This window comes from Diadema antillarum, unplaced genomic scaffold, assembly GCF_040938485.1.
Source record: "Diadema antillarum isolate AM-2024a unplaced genomic scaffold, OU_Dant_1.0 seq00001076_RagTag, whole genome shotgun sequence".
Classification (NCBI taxonomy): domain Eukaryota; kingdom Metazoa; phylum Echinodermata; class Echinoidea; order Diadematoida; family Diadematidae; genus Diadema; species Diadema antillarum.
Genome location: NW_027271899.1, coordinates 1986767 through 2014611, shown reverse-complemented (window position 1 = coordinate 2014611; position 27845 = coordinate 1986767). Strand labels below are relative to the sequence as shown.

The 27845-nt window shown below is 39.3% G+C and overlaps 1 protein-coding gene across 1 annotated transcript in view; it reads right to left on the bottom strand.

Annotated features, from left to right (window-relative positions):
* LOC139743413 (TBC1 domain family member 19-like) overlaps positions 1 to 27845 on the bottom strand; it is a 242274-nt gene that overhangs the window by 182175 nt on the left and 32254 nt on the right. The window contains exons 5-6 of the mRNA XM_071653897.1: positions 16100 to 16163; positions 11461 to 11615 (exon numbers count right to left, since the gene is read on the bottom strand). Of these exons, the coding sequence (XP_071509998.1) occupies positions 11461 to 11615; positions 16100 to 16163 (219 nt within the window). The remainder of the gene's footprint in view (positions 1 to 11460; positions 11616 to 16099; positions 16164 to 27845) is intronic.

Here is a 27845-nt window from a genome sequence, read left to right as displayed (position 1 = left end):
TTGTTCTCAGCACTTTATGTCTTGGCACATTTTCTTTTTCTTGTAGGGAATTGGGAGATCAACTTCCTGATATACATGATTAAAGTTGATGTGGAAATCTGTGAATAGATTCAGACAACAGTCCTTGAACATTGATCCCACGTCACATTTCATTAAAAAAAAAAGATGTTGGGATGGCAACTCCTGCTAGAACAGCAACTTCCTGTAGCAACAGCCAATCAGGACACAAGATTCTTGTCATTATGATGACACTTGCCATTACAGCAAAGAAGTGCCAATATAGCGACCTTTGTATGAAATGGGTCCCGGGACTCTTTCTCTTGAAGTTCTTTCACCATATCTTTCAGTGAACCTAAAATCAACATGTCTAGATTTGGTATTCTTACATTGTATACCATCTTACAAAGACAGAAATGTAATCTCTAATCAGCCACCTAGACATTTTTTTTTTACTTCTTTTTTTTTTCTTTTTTTTGGCTCACAAGGTACTAACAATGTACTGCAAGTATGATTCTAAATTTTGAATATGCAGTGCCTCAAGAAAGTTTAGTGGTGTTCCTTGTGATGGTGGCTGGGAAGCAGGGCGGTCATAGTGTCCTAGCGGCCGGGCGGGCACTGGCCCACCGAAGACGGGGGAGTTGATTGAAGCGCCACATTGTAGTTGTGATTATCACTAAAAGGCACTTTCCATCACCTACATAGCTCTTGGCGGGGGACGGACTACATGAATGTCATTTGCATGTATGTGGACAGGTCTGTGAAACTCGCGAGGGAATAGTCACGTAATTAGAAGTAAGACACGTACTGGATTACCTCACAAGCTTGCTGTCTGAAGCATGGTGTAGTGCAGCAGGTAAGGCATACACTGTGGCCTGTTCCTACATATAACCTCATGGGCATAAGTACAGAACTTTTCTGAAGCACTTCATAAAGGAAACCAAAATCCAAATATAAATGTGGATTGAGTGAAAGCGCCAATATTAGAAGAGCAAATCAGTGAAAGTTGGAGAAATATTGGACAATCCATTCAAAAGTTAAGAATTTTTACAGTTTCAGTGCCATAATCGCTTGGTAAGGAGACTACTACAATTCATAACATCATTCTTGACAACAACATAAAGAAAACATATAGAGAAAATTGAACATATTATCACTTTTCTAGTGAAATGAAAGAGCACTTGACTATAATACTTCTTTAAGAAAGCAAGTAGAATGATATTACCCTTAACATGTGTCAGTACTGTAAAACATGATATATTCGCGGCACGAAATTTTCGCAAATTGGAGCCGACGGCCTTTTTCATGGCAAGAAATTTTCGCGAATTGCCTCTTGCGTTCAATGCATATAATGTAGATAACAAATTTCGTGTGCATTTTAATTTCGCGAATCTTGGCGCTCGCGAAATTCGCAAAATTAAAATGCACGCGAACATTTCTCGTTTTACAGTATTCAAGTCGATGGAACACGGACTTTCATGAAAAGTGAGTTTTTTATTGAATTCTCCTCAGTTTTCTTTATATTGCTGTCTAGAATGACATCATGAACTGTAGTAGGCCTCTTATCCGGCGATGACGCCACCGAAACTCTAAAAATTTGTGACTTCTGAATTGCTAGTCCCATTGTCCTCAAACCATCAATGATGTCTTTTATTAACATTGCTGCTTTAACTCAATCCACATTAATATTTGAGCTTTGTTTTCCTTTCAGGTAAGTGGAACTACCCACAGACAAAGTCAAGCAATCCATGTCACAGAATGCATCTTATACCCAAGAATGGGGAATACACCATTTATCAGCAAACCTAGTTTTTCTTTCTTTGTCCTCATTTTTTTTTGAGAGAACACTAGTCTAGCTTAATGTTATCAGAGAGTATACCGAGCTCCTCCTAGCATTCATTTGAGTAAATTTGTTGCTGTATTGGGCACAAAGTATGTCAGTAATATTGCAAATCATCTTGCGATATATGAAGTCACAGCAGGCAAAGATGAAACCACTGACATAGCTCACAGAAACCATGACAACAGAATGCAAACAGTGAAGTTGATGTTTGCAGAGAAGCTGAGAGAGTTCTATGCCCAAGTTCATCTTTTGCTCCCTTTGCCGATGTTGTCATTGTGGCAAAGTGAATCTTGAGTTAATCACGCTTTGATTGTCATATGCTGGAGCTTATAACTGAAGAAGAAGCAACCTTTGAATAACATCCTGTGCGAATTTCCAGACGAGCCTGACAAAAACCCCAAAACTGGGGGGGGGGGGGGGGGGGGGAAGCAGAAGCAATGGAACACATGCAGCAAAAATGGAATTGATGTCACGGAACATGATTACAGATTAACCAGGACAACGAGATATGGCATGCGTGAGCAGTGCATTGCCCGTATTGGGATCCTCTCATGCCTAATTCCATCATCCGTCTACACTTGTTGCCGGGGTAATGACTTTCAAAGAGTACATTTCAAGGTCTGAGGATGGGGGATGTAAAGCTCCCCCAGCCAGATTAGATTTAGAAGTTGGTGCCTGATGGGAACAGCGAGCGAGCAGAGCTTCTTTAAATCAGTCACCTTGAGGAAAGCAATCATGGGGAACCGTCACCACGTCACCCCCCTGACAAAGTTGCAGAAAAAAAAAATGCAAAATGAGGTGATTTAGTTGTCAAATGAAAATGTGATTCTCATTCCAACATAGAAAACTGGGATATATCAACTGCCGCCCGTGTGAACCACAGAGTCTAGGCATGTTTCGATACAGCCAATTTGGGGGGATTTATAAAGCATGCTACCGTGGTGTCTTTTGGATTGGGAGCTCCTTGATAGAGTAATCTATCCTCTAAATTCAAAGTTTTAAAGCTTGAATGAAGTTACATCAAGGTGGTCCACAACTTGAAATTGGAGCATGTTGCAAGCTCTAAATGTGAGAATATTGCCCAAATTGTGTGTGAATGGAGCGCACATCATGAGCGCATAGCCTGAAATACTTCTCATTGTGCTACTTTCGTTCAATGTTTTGTCTCATGTTTTGCACTCAAAGTTTCAAAGTAGTTTGATGTTTCTCAAGTTTTGCGCATGTTTTTCACATGTTTGATTACACTTGATTTTGAGCATGTCACCAGTTTTTGAGGATATTGCATAGCATGTTGTTGGCTTTTGAGGATGTTTTTGGATCCTAAACAATTTAGTCAGTATGGCATTCATTCCGTCTTTCCTACCACTTTGCTTCTATTGCCGAAAATGTTCAGCTTGTTTTGCTTTATTTGCCCCCCCCCCCCAAAAAAAAAAGCAAGGAGCCCTCACATGACGGGTTCATCAAATGCAAGCCAATGCTGGATTGTAACCCTTGTCTATAAAACTCTGCCTCAACATCTTCATCCAGGATGCTTTTTTTTTCTGCCATCCTCCTCTAGAGTCTCATGATCTTACCCAATCAGGGATATTTTTTCCCCTCCATCATTGCTCTTTCTTATCCTTCCTCCTTGAGTTGAACCGAGGATGTCATTACTCCCGCGATCATCCCCCGCCTTGTTCCCCTTCGGGAACGAGGGGGGGGGGGGCAGCGTGCATCCACTCTCACCAATTGCCTAATGTTTCTCACTCGGCCATTATCATTCACCATCGCATTAAACGAGAGAGGAGGAGGGTTTCGTCCGCCCGATGATGAAATCGACCTATCAAAACTTATCCTTACGATAGCGCCTAAAAAAGAAAACTGATGGTGGAGTGGGATGTCTTCGGCTAAGTTTCTCCCCCAATCCATTCCCATTACGCGACCCGTCCATTAACCCTACCCACGCCGAACACACTGCCAACTCTCACAGACTCGAGTGGACTGAAGGTCCATACAGAGACCGCACGGAGCTGCCGGTGGGACGAGAGTTAACGGAGGCCCCCGGCCAACGGAAACCGGCGATCCAATGTAACTCGCAATTGATGGACATTAAAGCAGCCACTCTGAATGTCACGTTGGCCGACGAGCAATGAAGGTCGTGACCTTGGAGGACAGGGTAATGGTCCTCTCCTGACTAGCTGAGGGGATGCATTCCATCTGTTTGCACAGCATGAAGACCTTTACCAAACTTTTCGTGATATAGAATTTGCACAAACATATACTATGTGTTCACCTAAATATATAAAAGATATCATATCTACTTCCCTCTTTCCGTCTCTTGCTCTCTCACTCCCTTTCCATATATGTGACCCTTCACCACAAAACCAACAAAAAGTCGCCAGAAATGAATTTTTAGTTAGGGGCAGATATTGAAAGAGCAGATTCTAAGCTTTAAAATGATAAATAACTCAATTCAAATGGACTCTCCTATTAAACCTATCTAAATATTGGAAAGAAAGCACACACTCTGAAAAAGTGTGAACTGAGAAAAGAGGCTCTGAAGTAAAGGGTCTATTCAAGCATTAAATCTTTAGAAACCTTGCTGGCTGTGTGATGAATGGGACAAAAAACAGGATGTAAACCACTGTAGCAACAACAGTGAAGGGATTATCAGTCTAAGCTGAAATTGAGCATGCCTAATCACCACATTCTGTCCACAATAAATGCCAACTTTCAAGGTGGTAGCACTATCTATTCAAAAGTTATTAGAGTTGAAACTGAAAGGTATGTAAAGGATTTTAAAGAAATGAAAAGGGACCTCTGAAGACGTACCTAATCGCACTACTCTACAAAAAAGGGTTGTAGAAAAACTGTTGAAAACACATTTTCCTGTTCGTTTTATGACCCCAAACTTATGAACAACGTAGACGAAGAATAGCTCTTTCAGAAAGTATGAGAAACTCCAGATTGACTTGGTTGACCTGTTTCACCCTTTTGAGGTCCTCACGTAAAAGCGAAGGCTGCGACTTTGTGTTCGTTTTGTGATGCACGGTCACATATAGTGTATAAGGATATACATATACATATATTCAGAAAGAGACAGAGAGAGAAAGATGTTAAAGCAATATAAGATGTTTAAAAGCTGCTAATTTCACAAATCACTGTTTGGCCGCAAATTTTAACAACACACGAAATTGTTGCCTCCTGATCATGATCAACAGGCATTAGTGCACTGATGACAGCCTGGTGTCAAATCACACACACAACACACACACACACACACACACACACACACACACACACACACACACAAAATTTGTGAAAATGTCTGTGACCTCCACTTTTGCCAAAATAACAGCTTTTACAGTAAATAGATAGGATAGAAAGATAGACAGTGATAGAAATACAGAGTGTATTGATAGAAAGATGAATATAAATGCATGTACAATACAGAGACTCCAACCCAAAGCACCTTCTGATCTGGAGATTCTCCCGCCCGAAACCCCTAGCAAACGGGAGACTCCAAGTTGATGTGTGCGAAGCGCGAAGTTTCTATGGTTCTAGATGTTCTCTGGTGCTATCTAAGGCTTATTTTTTCAACATATGATAGCAATAATTAAGAAATCCTTTCCACCGGGAGACACAGAGCCAGGGCGGGAGAAATCAAATCTCAAACGGGAGAACGGGAGATTTTGCAAAAATGGGCTTTCGGCGGGAGATCTCCCGTCGAAAACGGGAGAGTTGGAGTCTCTGACAATATCATAATATGTATAGTGTATACATTGGGAATCACACATATACTATACAATACATATACACACACACACAAACACTCAGGTAGCTCGGGTACCACAGTCATCTACTATCTCTAATTGTGCTGATGGGACCTGTCCTTGAACCACTGCACCACAATGTCAAGGTCAGAATGGTTAACTCTCTGCCGACCATTGTCACACACAGCCATCAACATCGTACACAGATGGCTTGCCATTGGTATTGACATTTTCAAGACAGTGCACCCTTTCCTCTTTAAATCCTCTCAGCACGATTGGCATTATAAGTCTTTCTTTGCATGCAGTCGATTCTCCAAAACACAGCCAAAAGCGAACGATGTCTCAGAGATCTAAACTTTCAGAGGTGTGTCAAATCCATTTTGGGTAATGTTACAACTCTTTGATAACTAACTTACAACTGTAAGTCAAAAGAAGTCTCGTAAAGTTTGAACTGCTCACTACAGGCTACAAATTATCAAAGCATTCTTGCAAAGAACTTTCCAGTGGAAGTGATAAGTGTCACAGACCTCAAGGCTGATCTGAAAATCACTGAAAATCAGAAACAGTGCTTGAAGGACGAGAAGTTTTCAGAGCATCGCAAACTAAGTCTTCCCTGGACTCCAAGGCAAACACATCGATCCATCACGCAAGATTGAGCCCTTCATTAACCATATGATTATCTGATGGCAACCCATTTATATCGATGTCAATGACATTTAAGAGGTGATGGCCCTTATTTGGGCAACTTGTGATACTAAAAACAGAAGCCTCAAGGACAGTGTCCCCATTTTATTATATTCCATTACTGGTTAAGTGCTGCTTAATTTTCTAAAAGTCATAATTTTACACGAGAGTAGAAAAAATTAAAAGGGGGTGCACAAAAGGGGTGGTGAAAGGGAAACACATACACACACAAAAAGAGCAATATGACATTTCCATGATCAAGGGCAGGATTAAAAGGATGAAACAGGGGCAGGAATACGCAGAGGACAAGTCTATTTATTGCCTCAAACAGGGCAATATGGAAAGGCAGCAAATGGCAAGACAATTATGCTGAGGCAGATAAATATCATGCCCGTGAACCCACCGTTACCCCAGACACTAAATGGCAGCACTGAACGGTTGAGAAGTTTCTGTCACCACCAGTAAAATTTTGTATGAAATCCAACCCTACACTGCCACAGATTCTTGTCATGCACATAAAAATAAGTCAAACTCTACCCGCAGCAATTCTCATTTTAACCCGTTGAGGACGGACTGATTTTGCTACAACATGCATTTCCCATAGACCCCTGCCCGAGTACACTTGGGACTCGTCCTCAACTGGCTAACATCTTCCAAACACGAGTGTCTGATTCATGGGATTCAAATCAGGTATTTTTAGATGCTAATTGCATTGTATGATAAGCAAGTGCATGAATGAGTCCAAATATGTGACCCGCGACAACGGTTTCAGGCAAAAGTCGCAAGAGCAAATTCCCTCCTAGGCGGGGTACAAAGATTTTGACCATTATTTTTGTCGATTTAGGTTTTTTGCAGAAATCGAATCTTTGATATGTTTTCTACATCTACACTAAATTTCATAGCATAAGACTAAGTTTTTCCTATCGAAAATGGAATTTTAAGCACCCTATGTTGGATCGCACTCGTCAGTTTCGAGCTTCCTGCAAACGCCGCGCCAATATCTTCAGCGTTGCTACGGCACAGGGTCTCGCACGCGATTGGCTGGTGCGTCGCATACATTTACATATTCGGAGACACCAGTTGCATGCGTTTGGGGAATGCTTTGTCCACGCGTGCATGATTACATGCTCCATTGTTCTTGCTATAGTGGTTTATATACGCTCGCTCTGTAGTGCATGCTCTTCGTTTGGCTTTCTATCCAAACTATTCTACCGCAATGTTCGACAACGGAAGTGAAACAAAAATCATGTAGCATGACATAATCGTGTGAAAAGAAAACTAAATATTCTCAAATTTGTCTACTTGTACATGTATTAAAAATTATGACAGCAGCAGACTGACTCAATGGAAGGTAGATGAGAGGAAAGGAGCGGTCACATGTGACCAATTATATTCAAATAATACACGTCAAGATCGCACCAAACTAACGAGTCGTGTTTGTTTGTTTGTTTGTTTTAATTTAATGAGCACCACCGAACAAAGCAACATATGCATGTCTTGTAAAGGCAAAACAAACAGGAAGCGTGACCCTTGCCAGCACTAGCAATTTTCTGCTTTCAAAAGGCACCACAATGAAAACGCGATTTGTAAATGTGTGGATTCGTCACCGCTCCTGTTACGTGCACACGGCCATGGCATGTGGATGCCATTGCGTAATGCGAGCACCATACACAGTCATGTACATTGTACATGTACACCATACGTGCAATTATCGTATTCGCCATCTTGAAAGACGTACTGGTAAACAAACCCGAGCAAAATGCATTGTTTATCGGCTCCATACGCTGAGCTCCGAGGAAGGTGCCCGGGAAATTTGACTCTCTCAGTGAGCCAATCAGAAGGCGATGTGGTTGCTAGAGGCGGAGCTTAACATCGATTGGCACCATCGTACGGATGGGTGATTCTCCCCTCGCATCGCCGCTCGGACATTGTCTTTGAGAAAGAGGTGAATCTTCAAAGCCTGTTTTCTCGCAATTTTGTCAGGCTAACAACTTAAAAAGTGCATTTTATTTCTCTTTCTTTGCCCACTTATGGTGCCGAAGAATACAAGTGTTTTATATCAATGCAAAGCTTAGGAAATGGGCAATGAGATTCAGTGAAAAAATGAGTTTTCAAAATTCCCGACTTTTGCCTGAAACCGTTGTCGCCGGTCACATATGATGAGTGATCACACTGCAATGTGCAGGGCACAGATTACTTATCAATGTAAAAATAGCTAAATGCATGTCACAAAAGCTTCCCAAACGCCATCAACAAGCTTGCAGCTTATCGCGGAAATACTTTGAAGTCAAGTCACGAGCCAAGTTTTGGGGTGAGGGATTGTCACCATTTCAGGGTGAGCCATATTCAGATTTAAAACCTGCTCAGCAGTTTAAGGAGACATAGTCACAGTCTCTGATATGTTTGCTTGCATGTTTTGTTTTGTTTTGTTTTTTGGGGGTGTCATTGAACACTGTAATACTACAGTATGGTCCTTGTGTACTGAAAAGTTAGTGTGATGCTCACCTTTAGAATACGACACAGGGACACATTTAGATAGTATTGAAATCCTTCTTTGCCACTTCTAAGATCTGTCATCATGCATTGCAGTGCATGAATATGCATTATACTTTTTATACAGCTTAGATACAGTAAAAATATGCTGTGAAGATAACACTGACAGAAATTAGCAGAAATCTGCTTGTACATGCATCTTTCTACAGATGAATTAGACAAGGTCCAACATACACAGTACAATTGTATGTACAGTCTGTAATATGCAAGAATAATTAAGTACACAGATTGGCGAGGGAGCTACATTAGCAAAACTTCACAGATTTCTGTTTTTAAATCAATAAATCTAATGCTATTCATATTTATAAAGTCACTGATACAGTGTTTAAAAATAACTATCTTTGCACTATTGTGTATTTGTCACTGATTTGTATATTTTATGTAAACACATTCAAAAATATGTGGCATTTCCAGTCGCAAAGTCAGAATGTATATAGCCAGATTTTCTTCTTGTAAACATTTGTATTAAACTAAACCGGTAAAAGTATATTCCATGACGTAGGAAAGGAATATATCAACATCAGGCTGAATAATGTGTTTACTGCACATTGCTAAATATACAACATACAATGTACAATGTACATCGGCATGCGCCTAAGACACTCATGTCATTATACCTTTAATTCATTCCTGTTTACAATCACCCTGCACGGTGTGAAATTTCAGAAAAATGTGTTACAATTCTTAAGTGCAAAAGAAGCCTGTTGACCCAGATAGCAGCATGCAATCTTGGCGCACCCTAAGAATCAAACATGTATCATCGGTGACTGGAAATCGATGGGAAACTTGCAAAAGTAGTAGCTTGACCACAATCCAGAAACGGCTATTAGTGGGATATTAATGTCTGTGACACCAGTTTGTAAAGTTAGCACAGATCAAATATACAGTATGTCTTTACAAACCTATTTCTGCCAACTTGAAATGTAAAACTTCTTTCTTTAGTTTTGATTTTACATTCCAGTGGTATAGTGATCACATCAAGTTTAATGTCATTGTGTGTTTGCTTGGTTTTGTTTTGTTTTTCTCTCTTTTGTTTAGCTTAATGAAAGTACTGATTTCTTGTATTTTGTTGTAATTGTGTGAGCGTGTTGAATCTTTTTTTTTGTTTTTTTGATAAGGTGCTATGTAAATACTGGTTATCATTATCATTTTGATATTCACACTCAGTGAAGACTGTCTTGACAGATTAATGAGATCATATTTTTGTCCTATCTACGTGGTGCTATTTTTCAACTACAATTGCTTGTTTCTTGATTATAAAGAGGATGCCAGATGGTGACATAAAGAAAAAGCACCATTCAGGTGTACAGCCACATGTAGATCATTGGTCATGTACACAAAAGCAAAGTATATAAACTACCGAGAACACTTAATTCTTCTCAAGCTAAAAAATAAAAAAAATTAAGAAGACTGTCCCTCCTTAGAAATTCCCTCCATTATCATCACAACCCCATCCACCTGCTGCATACAACTGCCTTTCCACAAGGACTGAATAATCTCCGTTGATCTGACAAATTCCAGCATTTGATTTGAAGAGACATATCTTGTCAATTTCACTCGATGTCGGGAAGTATGAAATGTATTTATTTTTAGACTGCAATCAATCTCTCCCATGTTTTCACAGCATTGTGTATATGCAATATATGAATTGCATTTATCCTACTTTGATGCAATACCCTTTTTATCTCCTCTGCGGAATGAACTAAAACTCAAATATCTCTCATCCCTCCTTCCTATCTCAATATCTTTTATTAGGTTTACTCATTTCATTGCAGTCCATACATTTTAGGCACAGCGGTCTCATGTTTTCCATTAAAATAAAATAATACAAAACAAAAACACAAAAGCAACAAAGTGATCCAAGCTACTTTAGTCCTGGTCATGAACTCAATTTAGCGGTCCCTAACCTGAGATATTTCGTTTCCATCTTATAAGTTTTCCAACCTGATAGCAAAGCATTCCTATGATTCTGCTGCAACCCACCCCCAACATCCTCCCAATATCCCATTTAGACACAAAGCTGGGCCCAAAGAGAGCTCCGGAAGTGCTTTGCCTTATGCCAATTTGAGTTCGTTCATACGACGAATCAGTGTTAGCCAAGACCATATGCAGAGTGGCTGAGGGGGGCATATTAACCAGTTGAAGATGAGTCCCGAGTATACTCCGGCAGGTATTTATGGGAAGTGTGTGTTGTAGCAAACTCAAACTGTCCTCAACAGGTTAAAATTTCATGGCGACATTCGGGTGCACAGGAACTTGTAACATACATTGTATAAACTGTAAGCACAGTGCGCACCACATACCACTTTTGGAGTGCTCTAAACACTGGTGACCATTATACAGAGTTTAATAGAGTGCTTCAGGAGTGCTCCTGAGCCTAGTCTAAAGAGGGGCATAACTTTAGACTGCTCCAGAGCCCAATTTTCTGTTTATACAGGGTTCAGAGGGTTCAGGAGCACTCTGGGAGTGCTCTCAATGCCCTGTATAAATGGGGAATAAAAAGAGTTTCCTATAATGAGAGGGAACTGTTGTGCCAACATTGTTGAAACAAATATTGAATACTGAATTTCAAAACACACAAATGAGCAACAATAAATGACACTGTATTTTAAAGGTTGGCTGACCACTCACCAGTTGTTGCATTGTTTTGACCTTGAGAGGTAGGTTGATGAGTCCCCACTGGGCAGAGGCTGCATGTCCAGCTGTGGCCAGATTGGGGTGCCTGATGGTGGTCAGCATGTCCAAGAAATCCCTCGGCCCATACACTGGCCGGAAGGTGCTCAGATCTAAAGAACAGACAAACAGACAGACAAGCAGACAGAGATAGAGACAGAATAGAAGAAAAGGGGGGAGGTGGAGATAGAGATATTTGATTTGATTTGATTTTATTTTATTGTTCCACATTTCAAAACATCAAACATGATACGATCGATTGAACATAAGATTGAACATAGCGTCGTAAATTACAAAAAAATACAAGAGAAGACAATTTAACAAACATGAAATGTGGGGACCTACTAAAAAGCAAAGCTTGTAATGTGTAGGTCCCTGTATATATGAAAGTGTTGGTCTTCTTAAACAACCTAGAAACGAAAACTATGAAAGGAAGGAAAGGGACGTAAAAGAAAAAAGAGCAAAAAGAGCAAAGGAAAGGAATAAAATATACGAAAGCATAGCGAAATACAAAGTAGCCACCTGTAACGCGTTAACAAGACTCCTTGTCACCCGAGCAACACAGTTACGTAACTGTAAGAATGCGCAAAAACGCACATGATACATAATGATTCATTAATTCAGGAATAGCCTTGACATAAATGACTCAGTAAAAAACAAACAAAAGGCAACCATGGAATACATATGATAAACAACGAATCTGATAAAGAAGAGGGAGTTCAAATAAAATTGCATGTTGTATTATTAGATATAAGCCTGCACAAGGGATTTTTTTAGTTTACGTTTAAAACAGTTCAATGACAACGATTCAATAATGTCGGAGTCAAGGCCATTCCAGAATGTTGGACCTGTATGTACTATTGTTTTAAGAGCAAATGCAGTTCTCACGGGAGAAAAGTGAAATGAATTTTCCTGTCTTGTAGGGTAGGAATGTATAACTTTATTTTTTACAAACATGGGAGTGAAAGCATAAGGTAATTCGTCTTTAGTTAACAGGTACATAAATATCCCAAGGGAGTAAGAATATATATCAAAAATCTTTAAGAGGTTATTACTTTTGAACAGAGGGCTTGTCGGTGCTAAATAATTGGTACAATTGATAATCCTTACAGCTCGCTTTTGTATTCTAAAGATAGACTCCAGGCGTATTTTGGAACAATTCCCCCAGGCCAGTATGCTATAATGAAGATACGGCAATAACAAAGTCGAATACAAGGTACGTAATATATATGTGGGGAAAACATGCTTAAGCTTCTGTATAACACCCAAATTTCTTGATAATAACTTACATAAATGATTTGTTTGTTCCTGCCAAGATAATTTACAATCAATTAAAAGACCAAGAAATTTAACTGAATTTGTCTGTTGTAAGTTTACTCCTGTGATTGAAATTGAGCCAGGTAAACAAGTGATTCTATTACTAAACACCATAAAATTAGTTTTGTTTAGATTTAGAGATAGTTTGTTACTTTGAATCCAATCATTGACGTGATTCAACTCAGAGTTAAGCATATCAAGTAACTCAGTAGGATTTTTGTGCGTCAAAAAAAGACTTGAATCGTCCGCAAACAAGAGGAAAGAAAGGAGTGCTGACGACCTGGGCAAATCATTTATGTACACAATAAAAAGAAGTGGTCCCAAAAGGGAGCCTTGTGGAACACCACACGTTATATTTGCTGTGCTTGAATCAGAATCATTAATGTGTACAAATTGTGATCGATTTGTGAGGTAATCTCTGAACCACTCCAAGGCGCTGCCACGAATCCCGTAATGAGACAGTTTGTACAGTAATATTTCATGATCAATTGTGTCGAACGCCTTGGAGTGGTCCAGAAAAACTCCAACAGTGTGAGATTTAGCTTCGATAGCTTGAACAACTTTATCTATTAACAACAAAACAGCGTGAGTAGTCGAATGTTTTTTGCGAAAACCAAATTGAGTGTCTACTAAGATATCATGGTCATTTAAAAACTTGATAGTTCGGGAGTAGACAACTTTTTCAAGTACTTTGGAGAATGATGATAAAAGAGATATAGGTCTATAATTGCCCAGGTCGTCCTGTCTGCCTTTCTTAAAAACAGGAATAATCTTGGCAACTTTCATTTTACTAGGAAAAACACCAGTCATTAAAGACAAATTGAATACATGGGTCAAAGGTGCGGCTACTTCATAAATAATTTGTTTAAGAAGAAACATTGAAATACCATCATAGCCTGAGCTTTGTTTAGCTTTAAAATTATTTACAATATCAATGACATCCAATGCATCTACGGGCGTGAAAAATATAGAACTAGGATTGGGATTCACAAGAAATGAATGAAATGTTTTTTCCGTTAAAGGAATATTTCTGGCCAAATTTGACCCAATATTTACAAAATACGTGTTGAATGCTTCAGCAATACCACGGGAGTCATCAATTATCGTTCCATTTTGTATTATTTTATCAATTCCCAGTTTCTTTCCATCATTCTTTTTTAATACATCATTTATAACTTTCCAAGTAAACTTGATATCATTTTTATGGATTTGAAATTGTGCAGAAAAATAATCTTTTTTTGCTTTACGTAGCACAGAAGTCAAAGTATTTCGGTAAGCTGAGTATTTACGTTTTGCTTCTTCTGTACCACTAGACTTATATCTATAAAATAAATTGTTTTTACGATTTATAGATCTCAAAATTGATTTGGTGATCCAAGGACTTCTTGGGATTTTTTTATAATTCAATTTGATCGATGAAACTGGGAAATGAGCATCATATAAACGCAAAACAATTTCATTGAATATATCAAACGCTATATCAGCGTCATTCATATTATAAACAGCAGACCAGTCGGTATGATCAAGACTCATTTTAAAACTTTCTATACGTTGTTGTGACATTACTCGAAATAAGATATATCTTAAATAAGATCTATCTTATATATCTTAAATAAGATATATCTTAAATAAGATATATCTTATACATGTAGTGATCAATTGTTTAACTTGATAAACAGCTTCCTAATCTAAATCGAATCATGTACATCGTACTCCATATTGAGAATGTACCGTAGGTTGAGCCCTGTGTACTACAGAACTTAGTCTCTCCTTTCAACAGATTTCTCAATGTTATGCAACTGTACCATTAATTTTTTGCACTCGGCTGGGTGGGTAAGATGAATTCCACGCGTTTTCAATTCAGCGGGACAAGGACATTAATTACTGGAACATATGGCATGCAAAAATATTCACATGCTTTTATTTTCATGCTAGCTTTTGGTTGCTTGAAATGCGAGGAAAATGTCCATGCCATAACAATTTCCACTTTATCAGTATTACTGTTCTGTGTAGGGCATCAGTGGTATGCACAAGCAAATGCGCACACACATCCACACAAGATTACCAATTTACTGTACATACAGCAATAAAAGAGAATACACTGTGCACAATCCCTCCCTCCATTTTCCTCTACTCTGTACATCTGTTTCTCATTTTCTGTGCGATTCTTCAGCTAAAACTCGTCGCTCAAAAAATACACGCAGCTTTCACAGGTGTAGCATTATTGGGTCAACTGAGACACAGACACTGTACGAACGTGTCATCAAAATTCTCCCCTTCAATTGAATAGTGTCAAAATGAAAGATAAACAGTCATGCCTTTTTTTTGGGGGGGGGGGGGAGGAGAAGGTTTAACCCTTAATGTGGGACACAGCTATTAAAACTTGCCAAGCTTTTTATTCCATCAGCATTTGGCCATCAATTATAACTTGACCTATTTATAAAGCTAGAAAGGATGCTCAGGTGTAGCAATTTGCCTCACTCCAACAGGAAGGCCATGGTGACACAATAGGGATTAGGAGGATTAGGTTATCTCTATTCAATTGACAATTAGTTTCCAGACATCTGTGCCAACCAGCGAAGAAAAGCACTCCAGCGTGCGTGCCGATTGGCGTACGAAGCTCAGTAAAGGGTTTAATGACGTTACGGGAGGTGCTTGGCAGGGCATACCTGATACCTTGTTTGGCAGAAAGTTTATCACTCCCGCTCTGCTCCGCCGGGTGTAACATGACAGAGGGGAGGATGGAAAACTAGAAACGGCAGGCTTTAGCTCGCCCTCCAAAATCGGCGCGAGTCGGGCAGGAAAACTGGAGCAGAGTCCCGTCTACAAGCCGAGAAATGTCAGGAGCTCTTTGGAAACACGTTTCTCGTATTTGTCACATTTCGATCGCCCTTCCCTCTTCCGTATCTGCTTATCTAATTCTGTTTACCGTCCTGTGTGTGCTTCAATTAATGAAGCAGACCAGTACTGTTCACATTTTGGGGGCCATTGGTGGGATTTCAAAAGTTCCTTACATCTTCAGAAACACAACAGAAAGCCACGGAATGCTTTTCATATCACCAGAGTAATATGAAGATAATCCTGTATAGAACAAAGATTCAAATGTTGAGGTCTGTCCAGAATACCATAACTTTCTAATTTCGATGAAATTTCTACAATTCTATTCGTCAGATATCGCTCTATCTGTTACAGCAACCTGAGTTCAGTATAGAATTGCATTCTAAGGAAAATGGACACCCTGTAACCAGTTTAGTAACAAATGTTGTATGCGTGGTATTACCTGGTTCATCGGTTCCAAGTTCATTCCACCTGGACTTCATATCATTCTGCTCAGACAGCGGCCTCTGATAGCACGAGAGGGACAGAGAGATAGAGATAGAAAGTGGAGGAGAGAGAATCAGAGAAAATAAATTAATATGACATCATTCTAGATATGAGACAATGGCTTGCATTCATTCTCACTCACTGGTATAAAAACCAGAAAAATGAAATAATCAAACAAATAAAATACAATTACCCATCTAGAAAAAAGAAACCACAGAAGAAAAAACTATTAGGCAGGTAAGCTGAATGCATCGTCCCCATCAAAACAAGAGATATAAAGGAAAAAGGATGAGGATGAGTGATATAGGGTTGTGTGATGGGAAAAGCATGTACACATTGTAATATTAGTTTGACATGGTATCATTTGGGACTGAGTGATATATGAGATGTGGACTGACGTGAAAATTGAACAAGAAAGGACAGAGAAACAGACAGGGGTAGAAACAACAAATCGTTGACGGTCATCTGAACCGTTGTATATATGCAATCAACAAGAATGACATTTCAAGATACTATAATCATGTTTGAAGTTTATCCCCTTTTCAATCATGATTGCTACACATTTATGTCTGCCATTCCCAATTATTATTTGTAATACATCAGACTTTAATTCTCATTTTAACAAGTGATGTTTTCGTTGAATTGCATTGTTACAAATTATACGAGACATCGCAAGAGAGTGACATGTATGTTTTTTGTTGTTGCCAGTTACCATGTATACAACATTTTGTTGACCGCGCGCACAGTACTTGTGGTCACTGAACCGTCGTATATCACTAATATTATGCGCAAAGTCAAAACATACGACAGTCTGGTTGATCGCGCGAACTGTGTTTGCTGTCTCCGAACTGTCGTATACAGGAGAGGACGGTGTATCGCTGTTTTATTTTTAACACACGCACATATGGGGAAATGAATGAAATGAAATGAAATGAAAAGGCTCTATAAAAGTGATGATTACACAAAAATTACGTCAAATTAGAAACTGAATATTTCAGAGTAAGTAGAACAAAATGTCCACTATCGAAATGACTAAAAATCTCAAAATCGAAAATTTGATCGAAAATCAGGATATACAATGGTTCAGATGACCGCCAACAATATGAAAGAGTAATATAAGATAGAGGTAGACAGAGAAAGAGAAGTCACTGTATATCATAGTATGGATTGTTACAACACACAACATGGACAGAAAATAATAATGCACTTCTGAATGTTAACACCAGCAAGCTTTACAATTGTAGATCTGCGACTAAAAAGCCTCCCGGGTTGAACAATGGTAACAGCTGCCTCGCGCATGTGCAGAACACCATTTTTAGCTTGATTAGCATCGTTTTTAATAATAATGATAATAATTAATAATAATATATCAATTTATAAAGCGCAAAAAACCAATAGACATATATTCTGCGCTGCAAAAGCTTCTGATGTGCTTGATAATAATGAACAATTAAATGAAAAGATGTGTTTTTAGCCGTGATTTAAAAACTGCTACGGTTGGGGATTTCCGGACTTGTGTAATGGTAGATCATTCCAGAGTGTGGGAGCTGCACAGGCAAATGCTCTGTCTCCCAGTATTACTTTTGTTTTACATGTTGGAATATGATTGTGGTCATGTCACAGATCCATCTAAAGCTAGCTAATAAACAAATCCTGAAGAGGTATGTCAAATATAAGGTCTAAACTCCAGTACTAAAGAACATTTATGTCAGTGAGAGATAAATTGGGATGTGTATACAAGAAGAGGATGCAAATCATAGGCAAAAAAAGCTTGTTAATCAATCCTAGTTTATATCATGCCATACAAAAACTGCAACAAATGGTAATTCTAGCCAAATAGTTCTGCTAAACATCAGCAGCCACGCCCATGTGAACACCGATTGAGATCTTTATCGACACCATTCTCATAACTCTGTCACACACAAACACATACATGCACAAACACAAACACACACATACACACACACATGCATGCAAGTCCCCATTTTCGTCAACCTTTCCCCGATTTAAAAAATAAAATAAAAAAAAAAACTGCTGAGAAAAAGGTCAGCTGAACTATTGTCGTAGCCCGGAGCAAAGATAATGACAAATATCCTCAATGGTAAAGTGCAAGATGAAGGCATCAGATGTACTCCCACATGACAGAGCATATAACCTGGTATTTTATGTCAGGGTTTCATAGCATATATATGAAGCAATAACTGCAGAATCTCAATTTCTTTTTCTATCTAAAATTGCTTCTTCTTTATTTGGAGGTATTGAATGCTACCTCAAAAACAATTTGCAATCCCTCCCCCCCCCCCCAGAAAAAAAGGGCAGGGGGGGGGGGATTAATGAACTCTGTGAGATGGTAAGAAATATTTCTGAATTAAGTTTTCAAAACTCATTTTGAAATAAACAAGGTATTCAGTCCCAAACCCATTTAACTTCAGATTTTACTCTCTCCCAAACTTAATTCCACACAGAGATCAGCCACAGCCTCCATGGTTTGGGTAGCCCCTTTACACTGCATCTTTAATAAATCCTGGACATGCGGGTTTAGGCTGGGATGAAATACAGCAGTCACAAGTCATCATAAAGCTAGCAAAAAGGTTTCAGTGTCAATCCTGCATTCCCAAATTGCATTTATTCATTAATGCAGTCATTCACTTTCCTTACTTACTCTCTTCTCTCAGGAAATTTAATCACTCAGTTATTTACATATGTATGTATATATGTACATTAATTCATTCATCTGTGTAGCTAATTCATTTACTTATCCATTCATCCATTTACTCATGGACCTATCTGTCCATTTGCTTCCTGTCGTCAATCAGTTTTAAATTGAAGGTCGGTAAAATGTCAAATGAGGTACATGACAATTATGTCAGTTCTAAAAGGGTATTAGAACTACGCATGAACTTGTCCCAGGGTCAAATGCTCTTTTGCCAGACACAAAGTAAAATGGTACACCCTAGGAGGCATGTTGCTCCACGGTCAATTTCTGATTACCTGTAAAATGTTATCAAAATTTTTCAAACCAGTTATAAAGCTTGCCAAGAGTTTGGCAGTTAGAAAAATATATATATATGTGACCCGCGACAACGGTTTCAGGCAAAAGTCGTAAGAGCAAATTCCCTCCTAGGCGGGGTACAAAGATTTTGACCATTATTTTTGTCGATTTAGGTTTTTTGCAGAAATTGAATCTTTGATATGTTTTCTACATCTACACTAAATTTCATAGCATAAGACTAAGTTTTTCCTATCGAAAATGGAATTTTAAGCACCCTATGTTAGATCGCACTCGTCAGTTTCAAGCTTCTTTCGAACGCCGCGCCAATATCCCAAGGCGTTGGTACGGCGCAGGGTCTCGCATGCGATTGGCTGGTGCGTCACATACATTTACATAATTCGGCTTTCGGAGACACCAGTTGCAGCGTTTGGGGAATGCTTTGTCCACGCGTGCACGATTACATGCTCCATTGTTCTTGCTATAGTGGTTTATATACGCTCGCTCTGTAGTGCGTGCTCTTCGTTTGGCTTTCTATCCAAACTATTCTACCGCAATGTTCGACAACGGAAGTGAAACAAAAATCATGTAGCATGACATAACCGTGTGAAAAGAAAACTAGATATTCTCAAATTTGTCTACTTGTACATGTAGTAAAAATTATGACAGCAGACTGACTCAACGGAAGGGAGATGAGAGGAAAGGAGCGGTCACATGCGACTAATTATATTCAAATACTACACATCAAGATCGCACCAAACTAACGAGTCGTGTTTGTTGTTTTTTTTATTTGATTAGCACCACCGAACAAAGCAACATTATGCATGTTTTGTAAAAGCAAAACAAACAGGAAGCGTGACCCTTGCCAGCACTGGCAATTTCCTGCCTTCAAAAGGGTCGCCAATGATATAGACAAATCAACCACAATGAAAACGCGATTTGTAAATGTGTGGATTCGCCACCGCTCCTGTTACATGCACACGGTCATGGCGTGTGGATGCCATTGCGTAATGCGTGCACCAAATACACATGTACATGTACACCACACAGCTGTACGTGCAATTATCGTATTCGCCATCTTGAAAGACATACTGTAAACAAACCCGAGCGAAACGCATCGTTTTTCAGCTCCATACGCTGAGCTCCGAGGAAGGTGCCCGGGAAATTTGACTCTCTCAGTGAGCCAATCAGAAGGCGATGTGGTTGCTAGAGGCGGAGTTTAACATCGATTGGCACCATCGTACGGATGGGTGATTCTCCCCTCGCATCACCGCTCCGACATTGTCTTGAGAAAGAGGTGAATCTTCAAAGCCTGTTTTCTCGCAATTTTGTCAGGCTAACATCTTAAAAAGTGCATTTTATTTCTCTTTCTACGCCCACTTATGGTGCCGAAGAATACAAGTGTTTTATATCAATGCAAAGCTTAGGAAATGGGCAATGTGATTCAGTGAAAAAATGATTTTCAAAATTTCCGACTTTTGCCTGAAACCGTTGTCGCCGGTCACATATTATTGTGGGATATCACATTGGATCAGCTTATAGCATATAGAGCTTGATTTGATTTTTCTCTCTCTCACGTCAAAAAAAAAAAAAAAAAATGGGCCTCATTGTTGTTGTTGTTTTTGTTTTGTTTATACTCCCAAAGACCACTCTGCTTTGCTGCTGTTGTCTTGGTTTTATCTTTCTGAAAACCACTTTGCTTTGTTGATTTTGTGCTTGTTTTTGTGTTCCTTAAGACCACATTGCTTAGTTGATGCTGTGATTTTTTTTTTTTTGTCTTCTCTTTTGTCTTCATGAAGACTACTTTGCTTTGTTGCAGTTGTGTTTGTTTGTTGTTGTTTGTTTTCTTCCTGAACACCACTTTGGTGTCTGCATAAGATTGATCAGTGCACGTACATGTACATGTGTGTGAAATATGAATGCGGATTGCGAACCATGAAACACAATGGGGGCAATAATCTCATTCATGTAATACCCAATACACTGCACGGTTGATGAGCAATCAGATTACAGGGTTCACTATCACTACATGATAATCTACTTTGTTTTATTTCTGATCTACACACCATAATAAAAGATTAAGATCAAAACATGCATTCAAACATATACATACTCTAACAATTATTTTGTTTCATTAGTGCTTAATTAGTTCACTACTGAGATGCTGCAAGGGCAATCACTGAAGTGTCTTTCAACTGTCTGAACATAGGCTGTATCTCAGATGCATGCATAGAAAAGGAGCACTGTGTTGTGTATATCATAGAGTAGTGTAATATACAAATGACGCACAGGATAGAGTGCATTATCCTGTGCATCATTTGTTATATAAAATGGGTCGAAAATTTGAAAACTAACAGCATTTTTCAGCGTTTTTCACATACCTTTGTGGGTCAAGACGTCCGAAGATGTTCGTCCCAAACATTTACGCACGTTGTACTCGGAACATACAGTATAAGTATGATGGGGGGTTGGGTTTCCGGACACTTAAGTTCCTGCATGAAAACTTACTTATTTTACATAGAATATGCACCCTTTACCTTAAAGACTTGATACAGACTCCTCATATAGGCCTACTAGACAACATACTCTGAAAACGGCGTGAGAATTAACCTGCTAAATCGTTTTATTTGCCCTTCAAAGTGACTCCATGTACACGTCCGGTCCCACAACGCTTGGTCTACGGTACTGTACAAAGTGTACGTATAAGAGTATACGTACGCCACACATGTTATGCATGCACACGGGAAGAAAGGCCGGCCGGCCGGCAGCCCGAACTAGAAGTTGTTTACAGGATTGACAGCGCGTACTGTATGCATGCAATTCAAAGGAGCCGCCGCGCGCAGACGATCGGCAATAGGATTTAACACGCAGTGCGATGGGACTAGAATAACCAAAGCACACGTGACTCATTTCAGCGCTTCCTATTGGCTACATTCTTGAACCCATTTTATAAAGTGTGATATCTGCATTTGGTGTGTTCATATCTACTGTTGATTAGATAAAGGCAGTGTACAGCATTGATATGTCACATGTGACCCTGCACTACAAAATCAACATAAAGTTGCCGACATGGATTTTCAGCTAAGGGCAGATTCTGAAAGAGCGGATTTTAAGCTTTAAAAGTGATGAATATATAACTCAATATCAGTGGACTCTCCTAAACCTATCTAAACATTGGAAAGAAAGCACACACTTTGGAAAAGTGTGTACTGAGAAAAGAGGCTGTAAGGAATAGAGTCCATTCAAGTGATGAATCTTACCAAGCTGTGCCCTGCTCAATGATTGGGAGTATTAAAAAAAATGAAGGAATTATCAGATTAAGCGGAAATTGATCATGCTCTATTCACACATTCTATCCATGACTAATACCGACTTTCAGTAGCATTATCCTTTGAAAAGTTTTTAGAGTTAAAAGTGGCAATGTAAAGGGCTTTTATGAAAGGAAAGGGGCCTGTATGACACACCTAATCACAGAATTCTACAAAAAAGTAATCTAGACCAATGGCTAAAAACATGAGTTCCTATCTGTTTTACGATCCCTAAGTTTAGATTAATGAAGAGGGAGAGTTGCTCTTTCAGAAAATAAGAAAAACTGAAGATTTACTAGGCTGACCCATTTCACATATTCTGAGTTCTCCCATAAGAATTTGTCAGCTAAGAATGAGAAGGGCGGTAAGTTGCCACTAAACCCCTAGTGTTCAAGACAACCTACCACCCTTCTCATTCTCAACCAACGAAATGAAGCTGTGCGACTTTTGGTTGGTTTTGTGATACACGGTCACATCTGCATTCACTACATTTATATCTACTGCTGATTGGACGAGGGCAATGTACAGCTAGGATATGTCACACGGACAATTCATCAGACCAAAGCACTCCTGTCATCTTTGCAGTGTGGGCACACATAAAGAGATAAAAAACTCTTGGCAAGGTAAATGTATATCATGCTTACAGTCAGAAGGTTGTAGGTTCATGAAGTAGTGGGGCAGATATGTGAAAAAGATGCTCACATCAGGCAGAAAGTATGAAACCATGTTGGAAATCAAAATGGCGGCCGAACCCGTGGTCAGATCTCTCGGATCTTTCAATTTTTGAAATCAGTGCCCCAAAACACCCCTATATGCAAAATTTCATACTTTCCGCCGGATGTGAGCATCTCGACGAATTTTTACTGCATATCTGCCCCACTAAAGAAGCCAATGAGGAGTAGGCACAATTTACCCACAATGCCCTTCTTTATCAACTCTTCAACCCAGTGATCCAGTGAAGATAGTGATTTCTGCTCACATGAAATGCTGTTGGTATAGGGAATGCAGAACTTGAGGAAGTAAAGATGGTGTAAATGCGATGTGCAAAAACATTTCAAGTACATTGTAATTTGAGGGCAACGAGGTAATGCTGGAAAAGTGCCACTAAAAATAATAGCATAACTGATATGACATAGCTCCGGACAACATGGGCATAAAACAAGACCTGAAAATCCTTTTGACTCCCCCTTGACTCAAACCTTAATATAGAAAATGCACTGTGCAAGAAGTTGGCAGGCTATCTGGAGGTCATGTAGTGGCTCCGTCCCCCACATAAAGATAACAAAGAAGAAGACAACTATAAGGGTGCCATGTGAGTTTCATACAGGGGAAAAAGGGGAACCATAATTCACTAGAATAGGGGTAATTGTAATATCCCCTCTCCAATTACAGTTAGCCTCGAGACATGGGGGGGGGGGGGACTGTTTAACTGACAGTATGCTCGGGGATGTGATGATCACCGACCTAGAGACTGAAAGGGTTAAAGGCATACCTCCAAGCTTCCCTGGGCAGGCAATAAAATATAAAAAAACAGAAAGAGAAAGAGAACGGGAGACCTTTGCACTGGCCTGTAGAACTACAAATCTGACCTATCACAGGCCTCCAAAGGATTACCAAACCAAGGTCTCCCCCCAATGATCATTAAAGTGCAGCCATCAGCATCATCGTTTTGAAAATTGCCGAGGGGAGCGCATTGGGGAAAACGAGAGACTATAGGACTGCGCGTCCCCATTGCGCTCTTTCTCTCTTTTGTTTCTGATCAAGAACAAAACATGAAGCCGTATAGGCGAGAGTAATCATAACCGAGTGCATTATTGATCAAGATATGAATCATTTTTTGCATCAGCCATCTACAACAGACTTGTTTTGTACCGGTGACCTCCTAGTCTGTACCATTTAATTGAGTCCCGGAGGTGCGGAGGCAAGAGGTGCAAAGAGTTTGGAATTGAAAACTGCTGCATTGCAGGGGAGCGCTCCACAACAAACAAGACCTTTTTTTTTTTCGTCTCGATACGGTAAACGTTGGCACTTAAACAGGCATTCCATGAAGAGGGCATGGTGGGTGTGGAGAACGTCATTTAAACTGGGGCTGCGTCATCAGAGGAGCTGGGATGCGCGTCCAGCCATCATGCGGTCACACCTCGGAACCAAGGCTGCCCACCACTAACGACCCACTTCCAGTGAGGCCTAGCAACAACATGGACAGGTTTGATGACCTGTCAAACGGATATGCACCCGACCCAGCATTCAAAAGGGAAAGTGAGGGGGCATGTATATACTGTAAAGCAAGAAATATTCGTAGCATAAAATTTGCGCAAAATGAAACCAACATTTTTATGAATTGCCACTGGCATCCAATGCATTATACTGTAGGGAAGAACTTTTGCGTGCATTTTGATTTTGTCAATTTCGGCTCTCAAGAAATTCGTGAGATCAAAAAGCATGCAAACATTTCCGGTTTTACGGTATAGAGAGGAGGAAAAAATAGAACATGACAACGTCACAAGACAAAAAGGTTGCACATTCTTTGCCACCAGATTTCAAAATTTCCTCTGAATTTCTTTGTCTTTATGTATGGTTTTCTCATCTTCCTAAACATACTTTGGCAGCACGATGACAATAGGTTTTAGATATGTATTGTTATATTCCATTAAGTGACAGTAAGTAGTAAGAAAAAAAATGTAATTTTTTTTTACTTCTGAAAAAAAAGTAAAAAATGTCTTTTGACGTTGTCTAAAGTTTTGAAAAATTAGTGTGTAATGTATATGTTACATCTTGGTTATGATCAAAATAATAAAATAATGTTACTTGAGACTTTATATGGATGCTAAAGTTCCTTATTACCACTATTCCATTAAATGAGCTTATTCAATCACAGCCCTACTTTATAAAGCACCTCTGATACAAAAACTGGAACTAACAATAACTGCAGTTTGTAAAATATGGACAGACAGCATGGCAACCTAAAGAAGTCAGCTCTGAGCATTGGAAATGTTAAATGGTCATATCAATGATTTAAGAAGCAATAACTGTTTTTTTTTTTGTAATGCAACAGGGCTGATGCTTAACCCATTATGTACTGAAATCAGATTTGTCCTGCACAAGATGATTGGGGATTCTAGGCCTCTCTTGGAATCGGGTGAAGCTTCATTTTACATACTGCAAGCATATATGTGTTGAAATGCCTACCTCCTTTGTGTTCTGTTGCTAGACAACATACTTCAATGTTTGCCACTGACATTTACATGTTTGTGTAATGAAAATGGGTCACATATATCGACTGGATATAGATCCAGCATTACTCAAAGTAAAAAGTCAATTAGAACGGCGTGACAAATAACCAGACCATCACCAGGAGATCCTCCCTACCCTTACAATCACTCTGTTCTCTTTATCGCAAGCATGTAGCGACATCCAAGGAATTTGATGCTGATTCTATGAAGCATGACATGCAGCCACGCACAAGAAAACGGTAAGAAGTATAGCCCACAGATCAGCGTTTTTATCATCAAATGACACAAGCTGGGAAAGGCAGAACTCCTTGGTAATGATTCTGGCAAAGTGTTTCCATAGAAACACAAAGATGAAGGCATCAAGATATTGTTGCTTGCCCCATGCTACTCCCCCCCCCCCCCCCCCCCCCACCACCACCAGCTGCACCAACCAGCTTCACACACGAGAATGTCACTCCCAAAAGCTCGGCTCATTCAAAGGCTTGCTTTAAAGTTTGCAATTATTTCGCGAGCACAGGATGATACATACACCGAACAATCCAATGTACCACAGAGAGTAGACAGTTCACAAGTGTCACAGAACCTACTCTCCATACTTGAGACTTTAACAGAATGATATCAAAAAGCAGATAATAGAATGACAATAAATAAAATTTCATTTGGCCCCTGCTCTTACAGAATCAAAATTAATCTGATTTCCCTTGAGCGCACAATATACATGTATATAATTCAAAGCGTACATGCTGCCACAAGAGTTTGAGGTACTACAGTTAATAACAGAACACAGTGCCACCTTTGCGTTAATGCTAGAACTCATGGGTGATTTGCATTCATACGGAAATATCCTCTAATGAATATTTCTGTGTGATGCAGCGGCAAGATATGATTATGTGCCAAGTTCAGCATTGCGTGAAGTGTTTGCGCCCATCTCAAAATGCCGTTTGTCAACGGCTGACATTTTTGTCGCTCCAGGCAACGCTCTGGGGAAGACTCCTTAAGAGGAAGAAGGAGCGGACAAACATTTCCTTTAATTTTTCACTATTAACCCGTTGAAGACGAGTCCCGAGAATACTCGGGCAGGTGTCTATGGAGAATGCCTGTTATAGCAAAATCAGTCTGTCCTCAGTGGGTTAAAGCAACTGCAGGAGGCATTTGATTTTACAATAAAATATATGCAATATTCCCAATTTTGTCTGTATTCATCCATTGAGCTACTTATGATTAGAATGAGGACAATAAAAAGTAATTTATTGGCACTTATGATCTTCATGTTACTTCTGATTTTTTTAAAACCCTTTGACAGGGAATTTTGACAGTTTATACACAGTTTTATCAGACACGTAAAAGCTTCACAGTGAATGTGTGTCACATGTAGTTAACCTACAAAACCTAGACTGCACATGGCTGCCTGACCCCACTCTGACATATAATATTGCACCAGAAATTGTTCCAAGACTGATGAAAGGCCAGTAAATATCTTGTTTCACATCATTGTTAATTACAGGCCTGAAATATCATGACATGAATCATTGCAGCAAAATCACCTTAAAGGACAAGTCCACCTTTATGGACATGTGAATTGAGTTAATGCAGGAACATTAGTAGAACACATCAGTGAGGGTTAGAGGAAAATTGGACAACCCGTTCAAAAGTTTAGAATTTTTGAAGTTTCTGCTAAGTTACTGCTGAATAAGAAGACTACTACACCTTGTGATGTTACATGAGTACAACGATTAAGAAAACATAAAGAAAATTCAACATATTTTCACTTTTCTCGCATGATAAAATAACACTTGACTTGCCTCTTTCAGAAGGAAGGGAGAATACTGTATTACCCTTAACATACGTCAGCAACAAGTCGAGGAAATGTAAACTTTTTTCAAAAAATAAAAATTTGTGAAATGTTCTTTATATTTTCCTTATATTTTTGTACAAAAGTGACATCATATACTCTAGTAGTCTTCTCATCGAGCAATGACTGCACAGACACTTCATAACTTATGAACGAATTGTCCAATTTTCCCCAAACTTTCACTGATGTGTTCTACGAATATTGCTGCATTCACTTATTTTACATGTATATGAAGGTGAACTTGTCCTTTAAGAATCATCTCCGCCACTATCTACTTGTAATTTGAAAGTTGCTGGACATACCCCTATAAATGACCTCCC